This window comes from Primulina eburnea, chromosome 4 (assembly GCF_022965805.1).
Source record: "Primulina eburnea isolate SZY01 chromosome 4, ASM2296580v1, whole genome shotgun sequence".
NCBI classification, from domain to species: domain Eukaryota; kingdom Viridiplantae; phylum Streptophyta; class Magnoliopsida; order Lamiales; family Gesneriaceae; genus Primulina; species Primulina eburnea.
In genome coordinates, this window is record NC_133104.1 from 35,091,304 (window position 1) to 35,113,027 (window position 21,724).

General features: G+C 34.9%; 1 protein-coding gene across 1 annotated transcript; it reads left to right on the forward strand.

The window, feature by feature from the left end:
• The first annotated feature begins 12,979 nt into the window (after window positions 1–12,979).
• On the forward strand, window positions 12,980–20,636 carry LOC140830999 (uncharacterized). Its single transcript, XM_073194642.1, has 5 exons — window positions 12,980–13,237; window positions 13,337–13,405; window positions 13,547–13,629; window positions 13,745–13,947; window positions 20,494–20,636. Exons 1-5 carry the CDS (start codon window positions 13,071–13,073, stop codon window positions 20,560–20,562), a joined length of 591 nt encoding a protein of 196 aa, XP_073050743.1. The 5' UTR covers window positions 12,980–13,070; the 3' UTR covers window positions 20,563–20,636.
• Window positions 20,637–21,724: the final 1,088 nt, after the last annotated feature.

Below are 21,724 nucleotides of genomic sequence, written 5' to 3' on the forward strand. Positions count from 1 at the left end.
GATTTGATCTACCTTCGTGTTTAAGAACTCTAGATACAAAACCAGTTTGAGATTAGCGGATTTGGTCATTCTTGTAAATCCATACAAACCATCAAATGGAATCAACGTCGTTTGTCAAGTCCTGTCCACGATAAAAAATTGCACTCTTTGTATAGATCTGCGCTAGAGATCTAAACAAATTTTGCATCGAGATTCAGGCAAGAATTTAGAAATTTCGACAGTGGTGCAGCGGCGGAGACGATGAATGGTGGAGCTTTGGTGGTCTCGCAATGAGGTGGATGGCCGATTTTGTGAGTTGAAGAGGGATAGAGACTTAAGATAATTTCTCTGTAGACTATAATAGAATTAAGATAATTTCTATGTAGATTATAATCATTATTTACCTACTTAATCAATTTAATTAATTAACTCTAGACTACTATAGTATATTTATGAAAATCTTACCGTCGTTGCTACTCAATTATTATTTAATAGCGTATTTTAAATTCACTAATTAAATAATTATGAATTTATTATAACAACGATTGATGATTGGACAACGAGTCATATCATAAATCGAAAATTTCTTAGGACAAAATATTCATTGTCATTTTTCGCAGCTGTCTATTTTGGAAATTCCTTCACTAAATTAGGCAGTTCCACTTTCCTAACTTATTTAACAATAATTCTAACTTTGACAACTTCCAATAATGAAATCTATTTGTAAACTCATTTATAACCATTATGTTAGATCTCCATTAAACTAAAGTCGTCAGATTCAACTCTATTGAATATGATTATCTCAATGGAAATACAAAATCTAATACTTGTGTGACCATCAATGGTTCCAGAATACAACTAGTTGTGGGTTCGTATTACTCATGCAATTCAAGACAACTCGTGTCTTTTATTTGCGCTAACCATAATTAGCTTAATCCTATGCATGGATCCATTAATAACAATAATGTCAGAACTCAAGTCTGATGACACCCATCGGGTGAGGTTTCTTAAAGTGATAGGTTGAGGTTTTGGTTAATGTGTTTTAATGTATCTGATAGGTTGTGGGTCTTTAATGTATAGAAACAAAAGTATAATTTCAGTTTTTATGATGACCTAAAACAAAAATATCAGAAGATAATAGTAGATATGATATATATATGGGTCATGATCCAAGGATAGCGTGCCATCATGTTCTCTATTATCTTCTCCTATTATAGAAAATAAATCTTAAAAGAAAACTAATGATTCTCTAAAAGAAGAAGGCATAGATGTAGAAGAACAAAACTCGTTTTAAGGAATTAAAGATTATAGCTTCATGTACGCTTTCAATTAATGTTTCTGTCATTTCTTAATGATTTAACATGATTAATTTTGTGGGTATATGAATTTCCCCAACAATATAACCTATCATGCTTTCGACGGAAAGTAAATTATATATAGGACATCATATTATATAAATAAAAATGAAAAGAGTGACGCAATAGTGATGCAAGTTTATGCTTTAACTGGAAATTATCGGCCCAAAAACGAGTGATTCTATGCTACATTGGGAAACAAATTCTCAGTGCATTTTTCGTATATGATGTTCTTGTGAACATCTCAAATCAAAACAAGTACGTGAGGTCTATCAATATTTTTTTGTTTCTAAATGACATAGTTGCACGTATATTTCGTACAAATACACCGAGAGTGTTTCTCCCGTTGTAATATAATATCACTACCCAAAAATTAGCTTGATTTTTCTCCTCTTCTTATATATTTGTAGAAAGTCAATCACAAGAAAAACACTCACTATGTGGAAGGTGAAGGTTTGATTTCATCATGATTTCTGCTACAAATAGTTGTGAAAAATATGGATTTATGTATAAAAAAAAACATAATGGATATGAGTCATACGACAACCCATTTCAGAACTGAACAATAAAAACCAAAAATAAAAAATAGAGCAACAATTAGTTTTTTTTTTTTTTTAGCTGGGAGTGAGTTTGTTGTGATTGGTTTCGAACTCGATATCTTGTTTTGAATTTTGGACCTTGATGTTAGCTGATCTATAAGTCATCAACAACAATTTGTTTTCACTGAATTTTAAACTCTAGTATAATATAATAGAGAGTTATCTTGAAATTGTACTAAAATATTACCAATTATCACTTGGTTTAATGATAAGGGCACTTATGTGGGTAGTGGTTATATCAGATACGAAATTGTTCCCCCCATTGTATTCCAAAAAATAAATAAATTTACTGAAATATTAAAATTAAAGTTGTTTACGACTAACTGATATGTCAAGTTCTTGAAATTTTAATAATTTTTAATATTAAGTGACATATTCGTGGTTACAAAATATTCCTATTTTTGTTATCAAATTTGATCAAGATATAGTTGTTTAGTGATAATAACATAAAAGTGAATAGATAAAACATAAAAGAATCTTAGCCAATATATATTTTAGGAATAACTATATTTTCAACAAAGTTAAATTAATTTTGATTCGAAAATATTTTTCAAAAATGTTATTCTTATATAAAAAAATCCATCCATCCAACTAAATAAATACTTAATTAAGTAAACGTTCACAATAAATGAAATTTTTAGGATCGGGTTAGAGTTTAAAGAGGGTAAATAAACACTTTAAAATTTTCTCTAAAATACTGCTAAATAGTGCGACCGATCTTGGTAGTTTTACCTATACAAGACCTGATTTTCTCGAAACTTAAGAGATGGCCGGACCACAGATTGTGCAGAAACAGTCCGATGGTTCCTAAGATGATTATATACTCAAATATATCAAGTAAACAATATATGTAAATACAGTCAAGGTAATGACAATACTTTTATGGATGTTCGGAGACTTAAACCTCTACGTCACCCTTTCTTTCACTTAGGAAGAATTTTGCTAGAAAACTTTTTTTAACAACTCTTTATAACAACTCACTTCAACATTATGACTTATCCATTGTCTAAGTCGAAACTCATATTCAAACTCAAAAGGTTGAGACACCTAGTCTAACAACCAATACAAAACCAACATAATAAAGAGATGAATTAATCATATTCAAATTGTGGAACAACTGATCGATCATCTTGAGTAGAAACGATCCAATGGTTTGAAATAAGTCCTTGATGTTTCTTAAAATATATGATGTATGTTCTTGATGCGAGAGCTGTTGAGCAGTTGAGATTATATGAAGATCAAGAGTGCTCAGAAATAATTCAGAGAATGCAAGCTTGAATGTGTCACGCCCCGAAACTCGGGATTGACACAAGGCGTTGTTTAACAATCACACAATCGAAACAACAAGCCTTTCATAGCACAGTATAAACCGAACCAGTTTATATATCATAATTTCCACGAAATAAACATTGTCTTTACAATAACGAAATCCAACGAAATAGTAAATAATGCGGAAGCGTCTTACAATTCTTTAAATCAGAAATTCGAAATAAAGCCTATTACTAATCTGGCAAATCACCAACCCCAAAATTGATCTGTCTCTTCGTCTTCAACCTGATCTTCGGAATTATCTGGGAGAGGAGAGTAAGGGGGATGCGTATTTTGGGAATACTCAGTAAATGGGGGACTTTGAACACAACATAACCAATTTAATAACATTTTCGAAACATATCATAAACGTACAACATCCTTTTCATAATCATAACGTAAATTCTATAACATAATAACACTATAACACTGCGATTTTTCACCTTTAACGGTTTACTGACTTCAGTCCCTAAGTTTTAATCCTCTAAGAGGGCGAGGCAATAAAACGGTTCTATCCCACTGTTAAGGGCCATATGTTGGAATTCCACCCATTTTCAGGAAATTCTCACAGTGTCAAACATAAACGTGCCAAAAGTTCGTAAAAACGTATAGATAAAACGACGGTACTCGACCGTATTTTTTTAAACCAAAAAAAAAAACCGAAAGTTTCTCACACTTACAGTGTTTGGATGTACTAAAAACGTGGATGCTTAACTCGAAAATTGGATCGCTCCTTGCTCCTCCTTCGGACAAAACTTCGGCTTAATTTCTTGGACGATTTTTGGGCAATATTTCGGCTAGGGAGAGTTGCTGAATTTTCAAGTTTTTCAGCTCTAGGATTTCGAAATTATGTGTTGAATGAGTGGGGTTGATGCACTATTTATAGGGGAGGAGGGTTGAGCTAATTTTGGTACTGAAATCATACCAAAAATTCATGTCAAATCTCCTAATATTGACTCCAAATATCCTTGCCATTGCTGATGATTTCTCTTTCTAATTCGTGAGATATAAATCCTTGATTTATATGAATATCCGAGATTTTCTTTATCTTGTTTCCTTGCATCTTGTATGATATACTAATTTGTAATATTTCCTACCCCAAAATTCGAAATTTACTTGCAATGTGTAGATTTAATTGGCTTGGCAATAAAGATTTCAACATGGCCATCTTATTCTTACAATAAAAAAATCTTATGCTAATAAAATTTCCTTCCAAATTTTAATTACATTATTGCAAGATTTATGGTTCTCACATCCCTCCCTCCTTATGAGAAGTTTCGTCCTCGAAACTGAGTTGGCCTGGTCTCCAAATAGGTAGGGATATTCCTTTCCCTTACAATCTACTACCGCATTGTTTCTTGCTAACCAATCCATTCCTGAGATGATATTGAAATCGACCATGATCAACTGTATCAGGTCGGCTCTAAAAATCTAATTACCAATACTGATTTTTCAATCTCTGTAAATTTCGTCAGTTTCAATGGCTCTACTAGTAGGCGTGGCTAGTTGGAAAGGTTCGGTTAACTTATCGGGCTTACGTCCTAACTTCTTACCAAATCTCTTAGATATACAAGAATGTGTAACGCCACAGTCAAATAACACACAAGTAGGCGCTTGTTGAAAAAAATATGGTACCTGACACAACATCGCTTGCATCATCTGCCTCCTCCTGCATCATGGCAAACACCTTGGCATTTGGTTTGTTCTCCCGTGGTTTATTGGCATTCGCCCCTGGGCTTGACCTGTCTCCTTTACCTGGTCCAGTTGTTTTGTTGCTGGCGGCTGCACAATCTGCCATACGGTGTCCTGGTTTTCCGCATCCAAAGCAGACGCCGCTGGCTCTACGACATTCTCCCAGGTGTCGTAAGTGGCAAGTTGGGCAAGGCTTAATGGCCTGGTAGCCTGAGGCAGGCGAAGTCCCTTTAGATGGTTTGCCGGAATGGTTCGGTTTCTTGAATGACTGACTGCCATGAGAGGACTGGTCATTCATAGGCCTTTTGTTCCTAATCTCCTTCTCTCTGCGCTGGATATCAGTTTCAGCTCGGATAGCTGCGTCCATCAAGTCTGAGAAGTTCGCAGGTTGGTAGACTGCCAAAGCCGACTGGATTCTGCTGTTCAAACCTTTTTTGAAGCGGTGTAATTTTAGAACTTCGTCCGCCATGATTGCCGGAGCATAAGATCCTAAGGCGTTGAACTGGGAGGTGTATTCTACAACTGACATATCCGGAGTTTGAGTGAAGTTTTCAAACTCACTCAGTTTCTGCAGTCAGACCTCGGCTGGATAATATTGTTTCAGAAAGGCTTCTCGAAATCGCTGCCAAGTCATTGGTCCTGTAGCTGTCATGGCTGGCGAGATTGCTTCCCACCATTTTCCTGATTTATCTTCCAGGAACGACACAGTCACGTCCACTTTCAGTGCCTCGGGAACTCCCAATAGGCGATGTTGAGTCTCTACACCTTTCAGCCAACTCTGGCTAACTTTAGGGTCAGCGGCTCCACTGAAGGTTGGACACCTATTCTTGCGGAGTGACTCATAGTGGAACTTGACTCCATTTGGTGGTGGAGGTGGTGGTGGCTGATTGGAGTTCGGGTTTCCCAACCCTTGCAGTGTTGTCGCCACAATAGTGGCTATGGCCATAAGATCAGCTTGGCTTAAGTTGACTGCCGGCGGGGGTCCATTTCCTTGCTCATTCTCCTGTCCGACTTCACGGTTGATATTAGCATAACGCGGGTTGTGGTTCTGTCTTGGGGGTCTGCCGGCCATTTCCTACAGATTGCAAGTTCTAAGAATTTGTTGTACGAGTAAAGTTCATACAATAGGTTGTGCTGAAATAAATTGAAATCAATGAACCAAATAGAACAAATTTTTATTGATTTCTAAAAGAAAGAACATGACCAATCTAAAGGAAATAAAAGTCGTACTGAATAAAATAGCAACAACGGAAAAAGAAAAGTAAAATAAAACTCCTAGAACAAAATCACTAAGACATAATAAATATCAGGATAGAGTAAGATACTGAAAATTAATTTTTTTTGAAAATTTTCAAAAATGGAAAGTTTTTAGATAGGCATTTGTATTTGAAGAGTATGTCGAGAGGATTTCAGATCAGTTGACGGAACCGAATTCGGAGTTTCCTACGAAAAATCGAAGGACACATGCTGGCGGGTTGACTCGTTGACTCGGCCGAGTTGACTCGCCGGGTTGACTCGTCGGAGTATGGTCGGAGCAAAGGCATGTGTCGGCGAAGGGGTCAGCATCACGGAACCGGTGGTGGCATGGCCAGAATCGGTCGGAAAACTACCTAATTGGCCGGAACTCGCTCAAACTCGGTTAACTCACTTGAGATTGGGCGTTTCCGATTAGTTGATCCGATCTCAAAATTGATTGTTGGTAAACGTTACCCATGGATATTATAATGTTTGGGTAAAAGTAATTGAAAATCAGAGTAGGATTGATAGGGTATTTGGACGACATAAGATTCGGCGTTAGGGTTCGTACGCCAAATCCATAGATCCGAAATTCCGGTTGCACCCGAAGACGAAATCCGAAATTGTTTAAGGGCTTTTGTTCATCTCATTGAGGCGGTCCTAGATCAGGTCTCCGATCAAAGAAACACTACCGGAAGCGGCCGGCATCGGCGAAAAATGCGGCGGCGCGCGCTAAGGGCCTGTTTGGCCGGAATTCCCGAATATATTTTTTTTTTTGAAATCGATTTTTTTTCGACTCGGATTATGAACCTGGCGGCTCTGATACCACTTAAATGTCACGTCCCGAAACTCGAGATTGACACCGGCGTTGTTTAACAATCACACAATCGAAACAACAAGCGTTTCGTAGCACAGTATAAACCGAACCAGTTTATATATCATAATTTCCACGAAATAAACATTGTCTTTACAATAACAAAATCCAATAAAATAGTAAATAATACGGAAGCGTCTTACAATTCATTAAATCAGAAATTCGAAATAAAGCCTATTACTAATCTGGCAAATCACCAACCCAAAATTGATCCGTCTCTTCGTCCTCAACCTGCTCATCGGACTTATCTGGGAGGGGAGAGTAAGGGGGATGCGTATTTTGAGAATACTCAGTAAATGAGGGACTTTGAACACAACATAACCAATTTAATAACATTTTCGAAACATATCATAAACGTACATCATGCTTTTCATAATCGTAACGTAAATTCCATAACGTGATAACACTGCGATTTTTCACCTTTAATGGTTTACTGACGTCAGTCCCTAAGTTTTAATCCTCTAAGGGGGCGAGGCCATAAAACAGTTCTATCCCACTGTTAAGGGCCATATGTTGGAATTCCACTCATTTTCAGGGAATTCTCACAGTGTCAAACATAAACGTACCAAAAGTTCGTAAAAACGTATAGATAAAACGACGGTACTCGACCGTATTTTTTTAAACAAAAAAAAAACCGAAAGTTTCTCACATATGCATAAACCAAAATTATAAATTTTAAAACAGCCCACTTACAGTGTTTGGATGTACTAAAAACGTGGATGCTTAACTCGAAAATTGGATCGCTCCTTGCTCCTCCTTCGGACAGAACTTCGGCTTAATTTCTTGGACGATTTTTGGGCAATATTTTGGCTAGGGAGAGTTGCTGAATTTTCGAGTTTTTCAGCTCTAGGATTTCGAAATTATGTGTATTGAATGAGTGGGGTTGATGCACTATTTATAGGGGAGGAGGGTGGAGCTAATTTTGGTACTAAAATCATACCAAAAATTCATGTCAAATCTCCTAATATTGACTCCAAATATCCTTGCCATTGTTGATGATTTCTCTTTCTAATTCGTGAGATATATCCTTGATTTATATGAATATCCGAGATTTTCTTTATCTTGTTTCCTTGCATCTTGTATGATATACTAATTTGTAATATTTCCTACCCCAAAATTCGAAATTTGCTTGCAATGTGTAGATTTAATTGGCTTGGCAATAAATATTTCAACATGGCCATCTTATTCTAATACAATAAAAGAATCTTATGCTAATAAAATTTCCTTCCAAATTTTAGTTACATTATTGCAAGATTTTCGGTTCTCACAGAATCTGTGTTCTAATGAATTTTTTCGTGCTTTCAACTCTTCTTGGCATCTTTTATTTATAATATCTTTTGATATTGCTCATTTAATGATAACTTGTACTATTTCCCGACAATAAAGATATTTCACCTATCAGTTACTGCAATTGTCATTTAATGCTGATTAATATGCTTCATTCTTTTGTGACTTTAAGTCCATACTCTATCAAAAAGTTGTCATTCTGCAGATTTTATGTCATGTGAGAGTAGGTAGAATCTTTTTGCCATCTTTCTATTATAAGGTTTTTGTCTGTACTGTCGACTTTGCGAAATCCTTATGGGAAACTTCAAATCCGACCGTTTGTGGTGCTGTTGAGAATCAAAAGTTTGAACTTTTCACACTGCTTTGAATTTTTTGGACCAGGTCAATTGAAGTAATCAATAAATCCAACGATTGGATGACTTTGTATTTTGACATCGCTTGAATGAGGCCTTGAGACTGGTTGAATGAGTATTCTGAATCTTCATAGAGACGGGGTCGGGTACCTTTAATACACTCAAAAAGGCAGCTTGTACTATTACAATAACTTATTGTCTGTTATCACCAAAACTAAGGGTTCTAACAATTTATTTATTTTTTTTGGTGAAAAGACCTTTTCCCCGAGATATCAAATGCTTGTATTAAAAAATGAATTTAATTGAGATAATGAATTTCATTGTTACAAAGAATGAAAAAGCAGTAAATCCAACTACACCAAAGTACATAAAATAAATACCTATACTACCTTCTGAACCAGGAACTTTCACGGCTTCATGATCTACCACCTCTCATGATAATCTATATTCTTCTTCTCTTCCACTACGGTTCTTCTCCTAGCTTCATCCTTCTTCCTTCTGGCCTCCTCCTCTTGCCTTCTTTTTCTTCTTCCCTTTTTTTGGCATCACTCTTATGAAATAATTCTAACATTTCTTGAAGCTGAGTGCCAATGGCCTGAAGGCCGTCAACAATTTCCAAGTCTTTGTTGAGCTTAATTTAACTTAGCAGACAAGGTGACTATGTCATTGTTGATGTGTTTCGTGGAGGATTTGAACTCATTCATTTAGAGTTTGATGTCTATTGAAAGATCAGATACATTCTTCATGACTGCTTGGAGAATATTAGAGATACCAACATCAGAAGCGAGCAGACGAGCATCGAAGTCTACCATGAGTCTGCGAACCTTTTCAAGCTGGAAATTGACCTCTGAAAAATGGAAATCGATCGCAATCTGATCATTTTTGAGCGAAGGTTAATCATCATTAGTATCAGCAGAATCTGACCGGTCGTCTTCATTATTGTGAATTTCCTCTACATGTTCCATGTCATTGGCTCCATAGGTGCCTTCACAACGAAGAAGAAATTGAGAGGCATCTTTACGAATGTCAGACTCGATCAGTGGAGAAATAAGAACAGTAGATTCAGTAGCAATCAGGAGCTGTATGGTTGTGGTATCAGAATTTTTCTCCTCTAAATAATAATCAACTGAAGAAGACACTTTCTCATTTGGAGGTCAATGAAAGGTCACCGGCTAAGATCAACTTAAATTTCTTATGTTTCAGCCCATCCCAACGCCCGGCCTTCCAGAGTTGCTAGATTTTATAGCAAGTCTTATTCTCGAATGGTTTTGAAAACATGGAGGTTTGATGTTCAAACCATCTATGGAACAACTTTATTTTCTTTGCCACCACTTGCATTTCTTGTGATAGAGTTAGAATGACATCTGCTTGAACGACAGTGAGAGTCCACGAAAGCAGTTGCATCTTCCATTTACCTTTATATAAGGGTTCACTGGAGGGCATAAAATATGGTCTAAAGTTTGGGGTTCTTTAATTTTAATTTACTTCTCGCAGATGAGCACGAAACGAAGAACAACAAATTTGAGGACACAGACTTCACTTTTGATTTTTTTCATCTTATCTTTTATTTCAGCTTTATTTAATTGTGTATCTTAGTTTTTATTCGGGACTTCTGATTTTTTGCATATTATCTTTCGCTAATGATCACTATTGTAGAAATAATACAATTTAGACGATGCAACAATACAAACGATACAACAATAGAAATGATATAGTTACAATTAAATAGAAGAATCATCGTCATAATTACAATGATATAAATGGCTCCATGTTCCACAATCAGGTGGATTGCGTCTTCTCGTTCCTCTACACAATCCTACATATTCAGGATTTCCTCATTCGAGTAACCTGGAAAAGTGATAGGTGAAATAACATTCATCTGTAGTTGAATGTCATGCACAAGATGGTAAGGACCAACATTAAGCAAATTTTTAAAACTTCGTATGTTCGACCAAGACGGAGTTTGAAAATCCTGCTGACCAAACGAACGAAATTCAGCAATCCCTAAATCAATGAAAAAACCAGGTTCAGTAGCATAGGTTCTTTCCATATTCAAATCAGTTGACGGAATAGTAGTAGAAGTTCCTGCAAACTCACTTGGTTGCCTAAGCATATCACTTCCCCACCCTAATGATGACTAATGCGAAAAAAGAGAAGGCAACTGAAATTTTTTGGACATTAAATTGTCCGGCAAAAGCATTGTACGGGTATGGTTGAAAACCAACGACATTAATTGTAGGTGATATGGTGCGTACAGTTATTCGATTATACCATTGGAAATAGTCTTCGTCAGTTTGCATCGATCAGCCTGTGTCGTACCCCTTTAGCAACATACCTCAACCTACTATTCCAAAACTCAATTGAATTTTTATGATAATCTCTCTGATTGGTATTTCGATGACCTATTCTCGTGATATTATGCATATCATCATTGTCAACGGCAGACACTGAAATTGATTGTCATCTTCGGAATTTTCGCATAACCCGATTAGGACGATGCATCTCCACGATGTCAAAGAAAGTAAGGGGACACACATCACCATATTTTGTTGTCGTATGAATCAATAATCGTCTTTACATGTATGTCATTCTTCTGGTAAACGATCCAATTAAACTGTAAAAAATAGAAATGTTCAAATTAAAAATTCATTTATTCAAAACAAAAATAATCTTCGTTTAATCACTATTAAATATTAAAATTCTATAATACCTCATTATAATTCATACGATCTAGAGAATCTCTTATAATTCTTATAGTATATGTTGGCGAATATGTGTAACTAACTCCAATTTTTCACCTACAATTTAACAAAAAACAATTACATATCAAAATATTATAAGAGATATATTTGATATTACCACAATAATTTTTAAATATTATCCTGCATCATATGGAGAAACTGGAATAATAGCATCTGGATCAATGCGAGGTACAACTAATGTTAACCTATCTTGGTAAGGGTTAACACATTTAATCATGCTTCATGCTCATATTGTGTTAAATAATCACATTACATTAATTATACCTGCAGGATATATAAAGGTTCAGCAATTGTAGTCTTATCTATACGTGATGCGTTACATAACTCACGGTATAAAAATGCTAGAACTGCACTACCCCAACTATAAGACTTCACGTTATCAATATCCCGTAGCAGTTGCAAAAATATTAGTCTAGCAGACCCTCCTTGATAGTCAGGGAACATTATTCCTCCAATAATCATTAACGCTACACAACGGGTATATTTCACAATATTTCTGAAGTATCATCATTAACAAGGTTAGACATGCAATGATCGTGTAGTGTAGTCATAGACAAATGACCACCTTTCAAATGTTTTGATGATGGCACAAATCGCAACAAATCCAAACAGATGTGTTGTCATTCCTCAACTTTATGTGACACATATATTCCACTGACTGCTTCACCATCAATTATTAGACCTCAAATTATTGAAACATCTTATAACGTGACTGTTGCTTCACTACATATAAAATGAAACGTGTGTGTCTTGTGTCGCCAACGTTCAACAAGAGCAGTAATCAAATGATTATCAAAAACTTGTGAGCCACATTCTAAAACTCCATAGAAACCCATATGATTTAAATATATAAGTACACGATTGTGTATATAATTATCAGTGTATAACTTCCAAATCAAATTTTCTGACCTCTTCACTTTGACAATATCATCAACGGTTAATGAAAAAACTGTTGACGACATATGTGTCGCTTGTAAATAAAGGACATTGGGATCTTTTGGACCTCAAGTATCTGTCATTTTGAAATAAATTGTCGATCTTATAAATTTCGTTCTACGATAAGCAACGATCTCAAAAGTTGTTCGGTGACGAAAGGAGAAATTGCAATATGCAGAGAAATAGAGAAATGAAAATGGAAGGAAATGAAAATGGAAGGGTAAAAGAAAGAGGAAGTAGGAGAGAATGAAAAGAGAAGAGACAGAGATTGGCGGACGGATAAGTGGCGTGAGGAGAGAAGATGCGACATGTGGACGGACGATGGAGCATATGTGCTTACTCAAAGCGCGGACGCTCCAACGTGGAGCGTGGTCCGTGCTTACGAAGTAGGTCGCTCCAACGTGGAGCATCATCCGTGCTTCGTAAGCACGGATTAAAGTATATTTGAATTTTTTTTAAAATTAATTTTGAAATACATTTATATTTTTAAATTATTTATTAAAAAAACGCCCCACAACCAACACAAGTAGATAAGAAGACTCCAACAGTGTGTTTTCAGCTATAAAAATAATAAACAAAAAATAAAAACCAGCCATCTCAATTATTGAATAGTCCTTCGTCGTTACTTCATTATACATTATATTCCATTCTTGCCCAATAGGCGACTTTTTTGTAGAAAAATTGGAGTTATGAGTGCCAAAATCTCAAGCCGCTACATCAACCTTCATGTTAAAGATTGCAGCAATCTCCATCTTCCATGTCTTCGGCCGCGCAGCCTGTCTCAGGGACATTGTAGGACTTGTATCGATCAATCTCAGCTGTTCCTGAAATTCAACTCAAAATATGGGATTTCTACGTACGTTAATTAGCAATCCCTTACACTGAGTTTCTTAGTTATTGTTTATTCGATCAGCTTAGATTGACTTCATTTTTTTTTTTTTTTGCAAATTTACAGGGCTATCACTATTTCAAGGAACTTTGTACCCAGGGCATCATCTTCTCCAGATCCTTCTACCTCGCCATGGTAACTAAAACTTGTATTTGAGACATATGCAAGCAAATGATTTTGTTTTGGTGGAAACGAGGATCATTTTCGTGCATAATACATTGGTTATTTTTTTGAAAAAATGGATGCTTGACAAATGTTTTTAACGTTTTAATGCAGGAAAAAATGGTTGTTAGGCATACTACTAACAGTGATTCTACCTGCAGTTGGCTACCAAGGAGGAATCTTTGTAGGGCTTAAAGGTCAGTAACGTATATATGTATTAATCAAGAACAAATCATTTCTATGACATTTATCTCTCACTAGTCGATCGTTTGTAGATCGTATTTGAGTTTTCGTATATATATGTTGTTACAGCGAGGATCGACAAAGCCATAGAGAAGGTGGAGCAATTGACGGAAGTGGTTGAAGAGATAGCGGAGGAAACGGACAAGATCGTGGAGGAGGTGGAGGCGAAGCTCCCCGGAGACTCCAAGCTTAAGCAAACCCTGGATAAATTCGATAATCTTGCTAAAAAAGCAGTCGATGAAGCCAAACAAGCTGAAGACATCATTCACAAGGTCCGTCTCACTTTCTTCCTATTACAAAGTTTTGCCTGCGCTTCAATTGCAAGTGGTTTTTCTTTTTCTTTTTTTGTTCATTGACTTACTTTACAGTAATTTAATTTCTAGTAGACAAAAATAATCTAGTCTTTTGGTAATATAACCATTTATAAGTTTGAAAAGGTAAAAATATTGACAAAAATTTGTGTGAGACGGTCTCACGGGTCGTATTTTGTGAGACGGATATCTTATTTGGGTCATCTATTAAAAAGTACTACTTTTTATGCTAAGAATATAACTTTTTATTCAAATATCCGTGTAGTTGATCCATATTATATATAAATATTCATGAGACCGTCCGCTAAAAAAATATTTGATGAAGATATGCCATCCCACTCATTCTTTCACGTGGTTTGCCTTTTCCTTGGGGAACATTAATGAATATTATTCAGAAGGCTTGCCAATGTGTGAATCACATGCCGGTGATTATTCTCAAGTCACCATCAATTTTAAAATATCTACTGCTAATTATTGTATTGAGGCGACCTTCACCTAACGCCAACCTGCTTCATAAATTAATAATTTTTGAAAATCGCATGATATATACATAACTTAAGTTCATTATTGCCCAGAAAAAAAATTGTACAAGATTAGCGATAAAAGGAAATCACTTAGCAAGTGAAGAGATAATAAATGTTCTAGTACTTGATGGTTTAGTGATCCACAAAAAATTTTGGACTAAACTCTATAAAGATAATATCTCCAAATTTTCGAAACGAAAACGATAGCTGCTAGCTGGAGATCATATGTTGGTTTTGTATTATACTCTAATGGACAGTCTCAGTTGGATTAAATATCTGTCAGGCTTAGTTTATATTGGATTAGTATCAACTAATTAACTGTTGTGCTGGCTTCGCAACGGCAAGATTGCCTTTTCCAGAGTTGTTCTGACTTGCTATACTACCAGACATAGGCCGATAAAGGTTTTTCTTAGCTGAATATAGAATCTGGTTTTCCTCTAATACAACTTAAATATCACTCCCTGAATCTGGAACTAGCTTGAGAATCATGTTCTCAAAAGTTAAAATTTTAAAAATACTAAGCATCATAAATACTAAAATTACATTTCGTAAAAATAAAAATAAACACTAAATATATATATATATATATATATATATATATATATATATATATATATATATATATATATATATATATATATATATATATACTTAGTTTTTTTCTAAAAATTATAGTATACACATATTTTTTTTTTTTTGGCCCAGTGTGGGCAAGTATCCGCATTGGGCCTTTGCCGGCTCCGATATATGACATTATATGTGAATTATTGTATGATGAAGGTTGTCTGTTAATGTGAAACTCAAAACTTAAAGTGATCGGTTAAGGTTTTGGTTAATAGCTTTAATGTATATGATAGATTGTAAGCTTTAATATGTAGAAACAAGAGTATAATTTTAGTATTTATGATAAGTTAAAACAGAAATATCAGAAGATAATTATAAAAATTATCTAGATATGGATTGTGGTCCCCATATTGCGCATTATCACATTTCCTATATTCTCTACTGACATTATACAAAATAGATATCCAGACTTCATTTTGAAATTGCCAAACTTCTGGATTACTACAATTTAGCAGAAACAGTCCAATGGTTCTTAAGATGATTATATTAGGGATGTAATAAAGTCGAGCCGAGCCGAACTCTTAAATGTTTGAGCTTGTTTTGTTTATAATCGAGTCGAGCTCGAGCTTTATTTAACGAATATATGCATGGCTTACGAGCTTATTCAAGTCTTTATCGAGCCTAAACAAGCTTAATAAATATGAATTATAAATTTAAATTTCCATTAAATTAATTAAAAGTAAATTATATATTTAAAGAAAAATATATTAGTTTTATTAAAATTTGTAAATTTATTATAATAAATAAATTTAATAGATTTTTTTCTATATATTTCATAAATAATATGCAAAATCAATAAATCAAATATCAAAACTATTATTTTTTTTCATCTAAAAGATTAGTCATGAACTTACCAACGAACATATTCACGAGCTAACGAGCCGAATACTGTAAAGCTTGAGTTTGGCTTGTTTAGCTTAACGAGCCTCATTAAACGAGCTTTTATCGAATCGAGCTTCGAATAGCTCACAAACGATTTGGTTCATTTACATCCCTAAATTATATACTCAAATATAGCAAGTAAACAATATACGTAGATGTGGTAAAGGAAATTGCACAATTTTTATGGATGTTCGAAGAATTCAGCCCCTATGTTACCCATTCTTCAACTTAAAAAAGTTCTAGAACACTTTGGTTTTAACTGCCTAATTCAAAACTTATAGTTAAACTCGAATGGTTGAGACACTCGGTCAAACAACCAATACAATACCAATAAAATAAAGAGATGAATCTTCATATTCAAACTGTCGAACAACTCTTCGATCGTCTAGAACAGAAATGGTTGAATGGTTAAAAAAATCCCTTGATGATCCTTGAAATATCTGATGAATGTTCTTGATGTGAGGGCTGTTGAGCAGTGGAGATTATATTAAGATTAAGAATGCTCAGCAACCTTCTTAGAGAATGCAAGCTTGCATATGTGTTCTCGTGAATTTTTTCATGTCTTCAACTCTTCTAAGCATCCTTTATTTATAGTAACTTTTGAAATTTCTCGTTCAACGATATATAACTTGTACTATTTCCTGCAAATATGGACATATTAGCATCAGTTGCTGCAACTGTCATTTAATAATGCTCATTAATATCCTTCCAGATTTTGCGGCTTTAAGGCCATACTTTATCAAAAGGCCACCATTTAGCAAATTTTTTGTTATACGAGAGAGTAGGTATGATATTTTTGCAATCTTTCTATTTTAATTTTTTTGTCTACATAGTTGACTTGGCAATATCCTTATGGGAATATTCAAATCCGACTGTTTGTAGTGCTGTTAGGAATCAAAAGTTTTAACTTTACAAACTACTTTGAATGCTTTTGACCGGTCAACTGAAGTAATAAATAAATCCAATGGTTGGATGGCTCTGTTTTATGAGGCCAATTGAATGAGGCCTTGACACTGGTTGAATAGGTATCTTCTGAATCTTAATAAAGACGCGGTCGGGTACTTGTAATACACATAAAAATACAGATTATACTAATACAATGAATTATAGTTTGTTATCACTAAAACTAAAGGTTGTGTGGGGACCCGGACGCTAATCATATTTTTATAATCCTCATTGGGACTAATTAATCAATTATAATAAACAGGGTCTAATTTTTTTTTAAAAAAAATACAAAGCGGAAACGTAATGTAATTTACTTCAAATTACATACTAAACATAAACATACAAATCTTGTGTTATGTACAAGAATTCAACTAGGTTCAACTATATATATATATATCGGTGCTGAATCCTAAGTTGCTTCGAAGCCGGATCTTCACGCTATCAAGTCCAGCCTCTTTCTCTTCTTGACCCTGATCCTATCCCACCTGTTGTCATGCACACATACAAACAAGACAACAGCCGGATAACTCCGGTGAGAATTACATTCTCAGTATAAACTATGTATACATGCAATCATTTAATCAATATAAACGTATATAACAGACATTCATAACATGTATTCAAATCAGAACATAAATTCATATCAAGAATAATTCCTATTCTAAACATGTACCATCATCAGGAACATAAATCGACATGTATCATATTCAGGAACATATCAAACATAAATCAATATAAACTGTCAATTAGACTCGTGACTCCACATTTTAGACTAGACTCAATCCTAGCCTAGGGATCTCGGTTTCCAGATGTGGTATTCCTATATCGACCAACAGTAATAGAAAAGACTCCAGTTCTATCCACGTCGATATAACCAAACATCCAGTGTCCTGACCTAACCGTCATGGACTGTGGTCCTATCACCAATATCATGTCCTTTGACAAAGTGCAATGGGCCAGTGACGAGTCCTCACTATCCGGCCCTTCTGTCACAAGATCAAATGTCTACGACTAAGCATATCCGCCTATGGCTCAAGACATACATTGTCTATAAATCCATAGACTAAAAATATCAATCGTATTCAATTGCAAATAACAATGCAATAAAATAAAGTATGTGATTTAGGAAAACTCGAGTCAGACCTCACTCGAGTTGTGCAATCCCAACTCAAAATTAATTTATACCTTTATCCAGAGACGGATCCAGGAATAGAAGTTGGGGGGGGGGGGGGGGGCTTGAACTCAATATGATAAGTTATATATTATTAAAAAAAATTTACATTATATCGTTCAACGAAGTTGTGCTCTACGAGATTTTAAAACATAAAATTCATCAATAATAGAATTTACATCAATATGTTTAGGTAAATCTCGTTCAATATAGAGTGTCAAACAATCGACAAGAAAGTCATCCTCCATTTTATTGCGAAGTGCCGTCTTCACATGCTTCATTGCTAAATAAGCCCGCTCAGTAGTGGCAGTAGACACAGGTAATGTCAAAACAAGATTAATGTTCCATTTTGAAATAGTACAAGTTATAATCCTAAACAAGAATAAAATAATTATTAAACAAATAAACAAGTAATAGTCAATCAACAACTCAACAACAAACAATCAAGAAACCACAAATCACGCACAGAGAAGCTATAAAAAACAAAATAAAAAATGTATAGCCGATTCTTACCTGGATTGTTGCCTTGCCGATGAGCAATTCGATTTCTACGGGAGTCCGCAATTCTATTCTGTCGCTAAAGGGCTTGGGACTAGGAAGAGAAATTTTGTAGAATTGAGGTGGGGCGGATCAGAGGATATGGGATGAATTTGGTCTCATCCTTGTAAATGGACGGGACTTGACTGGACTAAGACATTGATGTACGACGGTTTTTGAAACAACCGTCGTTATTAGCAACGGTTTTTGAAAAATAGTCGCTAATAGCGACGGTTTGAATTAAACCCGTCGCCGATTCTCATCGGCGACGGTTTTACTAAAACGTCGCAAATATTAGCGACGGTTTATGAAAAACCGTCGCTAAAAAAAAGTGGGCTGGGCTACAGCTCAGTACAGTCCATGAATAAATCCGTCTCTGCCTTTATCTTCACGGTCTGACGAAGTCGAAGTATCGAAGTCAGGTCTGTCCATATCAAATCTTAAATAGCCGTATCAAATAGATCGTGTTAATATACTGCTCAACTCAAAGCATGTTCTGATCAATACACAACTCAAAACATAAACTGATCAATATCGGATCATATACAATCTAATCCATATCGATAATATCCCGATATAATCGAAGTCACTACTGAATCTAATCCATATCGATAATATCCCAATATAATCGAAGTCACTACTGAATCTAATCAATATCGACCCACCGATGTTTCGACGGCATAACAGTACAGTCTCCGTAACCCCGTCAATTCCAATATTATAAATAGAATACCAGAACTCATAATCAATATCGATATAACTCATAATCTCAACGATGATACAAATCTAATATCAAATTTCAATCAAATCAACTCCGAAAATTATAATAATTACATAATCAGTCTGTTCTTCGATCCGATTTCAAATACACACTGTCTACTGTATCAGAAACACTATATATGATTCAAATTCGATTCTGGCAATATCATGATTTCAAATCATATCTAAACGTAACAAAACTTACGTCCAGTTGTAGCTGTCGTCGCTAGAAACACGGTGCTGTACTCAGATTTAAAATCAGACGGCCGGATTTCTCGCAAGTCACGAATCTTCCACGTCGAAGAAGAACTTGAAACTTTCTCCTCAATTCTTCCTTTTCTACTGATTAACGTTTGTATGTATATATATATATATATATATCTCGCGCATGCATCAGGGCAAGTGGCTCGTTCTTCTTACTGCACGTTTCGCGCATATGCGCGACATACATCGGCGCATATGCGCGAGACAATATGTCTCGGCGCGTAGCTTCACCGCAACTCGCGCATATGCACGCCCTTACTTGGCGCATATGCGCGAGGCCATTTTCCATTCTTCACAAGTTTTTGCCACCCTCGCGCATATGCGCGGAACCAAGTCGCGCATATGCACGAGGTCTTCTGCCTGCCTCGCGCATATGCGCCCCGGCAGGGTCACGCATATGCGCGAGGTCCTTTCTGCGCACGTATTTCCAACTTCTTTCCGGCTTCCCTGGTCTGATCCATTATGTCTTTAATCACTTCAATTAATCAAGAAATCATCCCATATTAATTTCAGATTACGATAAATATACCCAAATCATTTCAGATTACAGTAATCAAATTCTCGGGCATTACAGGTTGTAACATATATTAAATAAACAATACTGAAGTTCAATTAAATACAAGTGCGTTTTTGTTACAATACTTAATTTCCTTGTATCATTTACATCCTCAAGGAACTTTTACATTGTGGTTGAATATAAATATTTTAGAATATAAATACTACTGATATTTTTTGATCGATATATATATATATATATGATAGCTCAGAAATTAACAGTTGATCCATGTGAACTGCTGGCAGGTAAGAGATGTGGAGGAAGAGGTAGAAGAAGCGTTGTTGAAAGCTAGTAAAGATGAAATTAAAAAGTAGGGTAATCTTTTATACAACATTGGGTGTATCCGATATTTTTTTTCAATATTATATATATATATATATATATATATATATATATATATATATATATATATATATATATATATATATATAAATGATACCCTGCACACTCATTTCCTGCACACCTGTGGGCGCCTGCCTACGTGGCACGCCCACAACCACAAAAAATTTTTTGTTTTGTTTTTTTTTAAAAAAAGCTGATCAATCATGCACCGTCACGTAGGTGGTGCTCATGTTATATATATATATATATATATATATATATATATATATATATATATATATATATAATATATATATATATATCGAATTTGTTACTCTGCACACCAGCACACCAGGTGTGCAGGATAACATGAGCATATCTGCATGATACCTTTGATTATTCACTGTACATCTGATACTAAAAGCACAAACTATCGCATAAGGTTTAATTAATTAAAAAGTTAATATTCAACTCTATGGATGGAGATAAGACGGGAAAACTGAGAAGTATATATCATGTAGGAAAACTTATAATTTTGGTTAAATATATCAGTCCTAATGCTGAATGTTTCAATTAAAAAAAATTTGTATCCGTGAGAATGTTGATATGATATTACATTGCATACGTTTGTCGTATCAACACTACGTCACGGAAGAAAAAGAATTGCAATTTTAATATACCAAAATTGTAATTTTTGCATTTAAGTATTGTGACTTGTTCTCAAACAATCATACTGCATTGCAGAATTTCAATTTTACTTTATAATATTATTGTTCAAAACTTTCATTTGATTTTTCTTTGCAATTTTTTTTTAAATTGGTATCCTTCAGTGAAAATTTTAATATATTATAAGTGCGATCCGATAAGATTAGTACGAGCCCAATTATGTCTTTCCTTCGAGAATACTAAGCAAAAATAAGTTATAATTTGTAATGTTCCTACTCTCTTTATCTATTATTTTAGCATTCCAATGAATTATCTTCCTTTTTCTACAATTTTATAAAATTTAATTTATGCATGGTGGTATCTAGGGATGAGTATTCGGTCAATTCGGTTACCGACCGAATCGAATTAGCCATAACGGAACCGAAATATTTAGCCATAACCGAACCGGCCGAATTAATTTTCATAACCGATGAAAATCGAACCGAATTA